This window comes from Pygoscelis adeliae, unplaced genomic scaffold (genome assembly GCF_000699105.1).
Source record: "Pygoscelis adeliae isolate BGI_AS28 unplaced genomic scaffold, ASM69910v1 Scaffold241, whole genome shotgun sequence".
In the NCBI taxonomy this organism is placed as follows: Eukaryota; Metazoa; Chordata; class Aves; order Sphenisciformes; family Spheniscidae; genus Pygoscelis; species Pygoscelis adeliae.
The window spans coordinates 3,058,204-3,062,082 of NW_008824056.1; the positions used below are offsets into that span (position 1 = coordinate 3,058,204).

At 38.8% G+C, this 3,879-nt stretch overlaps 1 protein-coding gene across 1 annotated transcript in view; it reads right to left on the reverse strand.

Moving 5' to 3' along the window:
• The window catches only part of ARHGEF26 (Rho guanine nucleotide exchange factor (GEF) 26), a 72,541-nt gene that overhangs the window by 2,871 nt on the left and 65,791 nt on the right, over window positions 1-3,879 (reverse strand). The window contains exons 13-14 of the mRNA XM_009334002.1: window positions 1,338-1,405; window positions 755-859 (exon numbers count right to left, since the gene is read on the reverse strand). Coding sequence (XP_009332277.1) covers window positions 755-859; window positions 1,338-1,405 — 173 coding nt within the window. The remainder of the gene's footprint in view (window positions 1-754; window positions 860-1,337; window positions 1,406-3,879) is intronic.

Here is a 3,879-nt window from a genome sequence, read left to right on the forward strand (position 1 = left end):
TAGGAACAAAAAAGTATGTAAAAATAAGTATTATATGAAACCAGTGTAATACATTTTTTATATTGTAATTCAAATATATTGTTTGAAATAATATAAAGAGTATAATATAACTGCAATCTCAAGAAAGCAATGCAGCACAACCAATAGGATGTTTGATTTCATATGTAATATTGAGTAACATCGTTAAGTTAGGACTTAGTACTTCACGTGCCGACACCTTCAAGTGTCACTGAGTCAGCACTAATATCACGAGATATTAGTAGAATCACCTGCACGTCCAGGCAAGAATCAATTTTGATCTCAGGGTACTTGATGCTACGGAAAACTTAAGCAAAAACACTGTGCTAGACCCTACGCTTAACAGGCAGTGAAGCACAGTATGTGACATGACTAATAACGTGTCTGTTTCTCTTACTCAGACAAACCTGGTGCTCACTCACTAAAATGTCCGAGCTCCATGTTTTTAGGCAGAATTCAATTTCTTATTTGTGGACATTTCACATGTCAAAACCAACCAGCACATACTTTCTGCAGCTATTTACCTACACAAATTATGATAGGCAATGAGTTACTTTGAACATCTGTTGCCTAAACAGAGGCTGTCCTTTAGAAACCTGAACCAAAATGCTCAAGTTTTTCTTGGAAGCTAAACCTTTATTCATTGTACGGCCAATGCTATTAGGAAACAAATTTTTCTAGCTGGATTCACCTGCAGTGATGACAGATGGTTACTAACAGCAAAATTCTCACTCACCATCATTTACTTTTTGATAAACCAAAACAACATCAGCAACTTGAAGAGACAGTTCATCTGACTGCTTTGCTGTGTAGGTTCTGATGATCTCTACCTGAGTCAAAGCTGTGGAAGAAGTAAGCCAGGCTGAATTAAACAATTCACGTAACACAGAACCCTTTATTAAAATATATATACAACTTATTTTAAAAATTTCCATCTTAGAGTATACACCCCCCAAAAAAACTCCAAAGGAGGCAGCAAATTATGCAAATGGCTTCCTACCTGAGCAATTACACACAAACAAACTTGGGATAAACATACAAGGGAAGGGGCTTTGCACTTTTGCTAACGGATTGAAACAGCTGACCAAACCAGTGTTAAATGAACGCAAACGGAAATTACTGTGCGAAACAGAAATCCTCAAAGAAGCCCCTGGGCACAGGAAGAGATGGTAACTTCACATACGCTAAAGCAACAGAGCCCAGGAAAAGAAAACTTCTACGGGTATTTGTAGTCTACACTTGCTCACGTCCCCACTAAGGGGCAGTGCATTTCCATTCTCGTGTCAAAGCTCTCGGAAATCTTGTTAGTTGTAACTTACTTGTCCTGTCTGTTTTCTGCCTGTCTCTGTCCTGTCCAAGCGCTGTAATCCAGCGAGCTCTGTCACTCCTGCAAATGACAAAGACAAAACTCAGTTTCCCAACTCGTGCTCTTGATAATGGTCAAGACTACTCCCCTTTTCAAGATTCTCTTAATTTTTTCCTCTTTTAGGTAAAGAAAACAAAACAAAACCTCCTTTCTCTTCCTCTCAAAATATGGCCAGAAGGCGCGATACTACTTCTAGTAATATATCATTCAAACATATTTAACTATTTTAAGTATGCTGGATTAGGAAAAAAGCCCTATTTGGGACCTACTGGCATGATGTCTTATATACTTTTATTTTAACTATTTTTAAGTAATGCAGGTAAACTTCTCCGCCAGTGTCTGTGAATAATACTTATTAGTAATCTTATTAAAAAAAAATCCATCTAATGTACAAAGCATCTGATAAATGCAATACAGCAATTTTAATATACAATACCAACAGGTTTCCTGTGAGTAAGAACTATCTGCAACGTGCACTTAGAATGAAAAGCAAGAATGGGGAAAAAAAAAGAAAAAGAAAAAAAAAGAACCAAAGTTTCTCTGTGCTCTCAGAAGGACACATTTATGTTTCCAGGTGTGTCGGTTTGGGGAATCTGAGAGCCAGCACAAATAAGCAGGGACCCAACAGAGGCCTAAACTAGTCATTTGAATCTCACCTTGTATAACCTAGGAAACACATAATCAATCTCAGATTACGTGTGTCAGTATTTCTGAGGAGAGCAGAAAGAATTATCTAGATTTTAAGTGCTATACAATAAATGACAGAAGTGAAAATTACTGACAACAGATTTTGGAAGGGAGTGGGACAAGCTAAAGTGATGTCAGACAGTAAAGGAAGAAGAAAGCTAATCCTAAGTCACCCCCGTTAATGGCTGAGCTATAACAACTTAATCATTATAACTGAATTTTGGCAAATCAAAATTTGAACTTGATTCCCAAAACAAACATTTCAGTGAAATTAGATTTTATCTCAAGTTTGCTGAAGGGCTTTGCTATCAGTACAGATTAGAATAACACAAGGGAATTGCAGGGTTGAATTTTCCTATTCCCCCTCCCCTAAAAAAAATTGTTGTTGCTATCTTTGGATAACTTCAGTTTTTAACCAAAAATAGTGAAAAACGCCTGCCTTCTGCTGCGACCCGGTTTTGTCAAAAATCTGAAACATCTGAAAACAGAATAAAATTCTGTTTGAAAATAGCACTATGGTGTCTTCAGAAGTGTCAGAAAATGGGACATTTACACAAGTTATGAGAGACTTCTCTAGAGTACATATTCCAAGATGCACCATCACTCAGCAACTGAGGAGACGATTCAGCAAGGGGTTGTAGTTAGTCTGTGAAGTCCAGCCTGAAGAGCAGAGGGAGGGCAGGAATTACTGGAACGTCCCACTACACATCGTTCCACGATAAAGTTCATCAGTCTTTTCCGAGAACACCGACACCTTCTCATGGCCTTTCTTCTAGCTAGCTCTAGAAATCTCTTTTCTGTCCACAGACTACCAAAACCTCCTCTGGATTAAGGGATTCAGAATGCAAGTCTTTCTGAGCATGCTTCTTTCAGAATGAAAAAAATATCCCACTGATTATTTTGAATATAAATATTTGTATTTCTGTTTTTTGGCATTCAGTAAGAAACTGTGATTATTTTTTTAAAATCCCAACACACATTCTTCCTCAAAGCTGAAACTACTGCACATGTCCTACTAACATTGGATACCCGTTGATCTCATACAGATGGCCAAAAAACAACACACGCTACTTTAGACATTGCAGTCATTAAAAGTAGGTGATACTAAACTTGTGTTTCAACCAAAATAAGAATGTCTGTATACAATTCTGCATGAGCTTAACTTTGTGGCTTGATTGATTTTTTTTTTTTAGAAACAGGTGTTATTTAGACTTATATTTTCCTTTCCCTGTAACCATTCTTAACAGGAAAACTGCATTTCCTTTCAGACAACTCTGAGAAAAATGGGATAATGCTGGACTGTCTCCCAGTTTAAGTATATTCTTCTTGTATTTCTTTATATTTAAGTATGTATTTCTTCCACCCTACAGAGGGTGGAAGCAGGGACAGGTAGCATGGGAGGAATACAAAGAAATTGTCTGAGCAGCCAGGGATCAGGTTAGGAAAGCTAAAGCCCTGATAGAATTAAATCTGGCCAGGGACATCAAGGGCAACAAGAAAAGATTCCATAGGTACACCGGGGATAAAAGGAAGACAAGGGAAAATGTGGGCCCTCTCCGGAATGAAATGGGAGACCTGGTTACCCAAGACACGGAGAAGGCGGAGGTACTCAATGACTTTTTTGCCTCAGTCTTCACTGGCAAGTGCTCGAGCCTCACCACCCAAGCTGCAGAAGGCAAAGGCGGGGACTGGGAGAATGAAGAGCCGCCCACTGTGGGAGAACATCAGGTTCGAGACCATCTAAGGCACCTGAAGGTGCACAAGTCCATGGGACCCGATGAGATCCATCCACGGGTCCTGAGGGAACT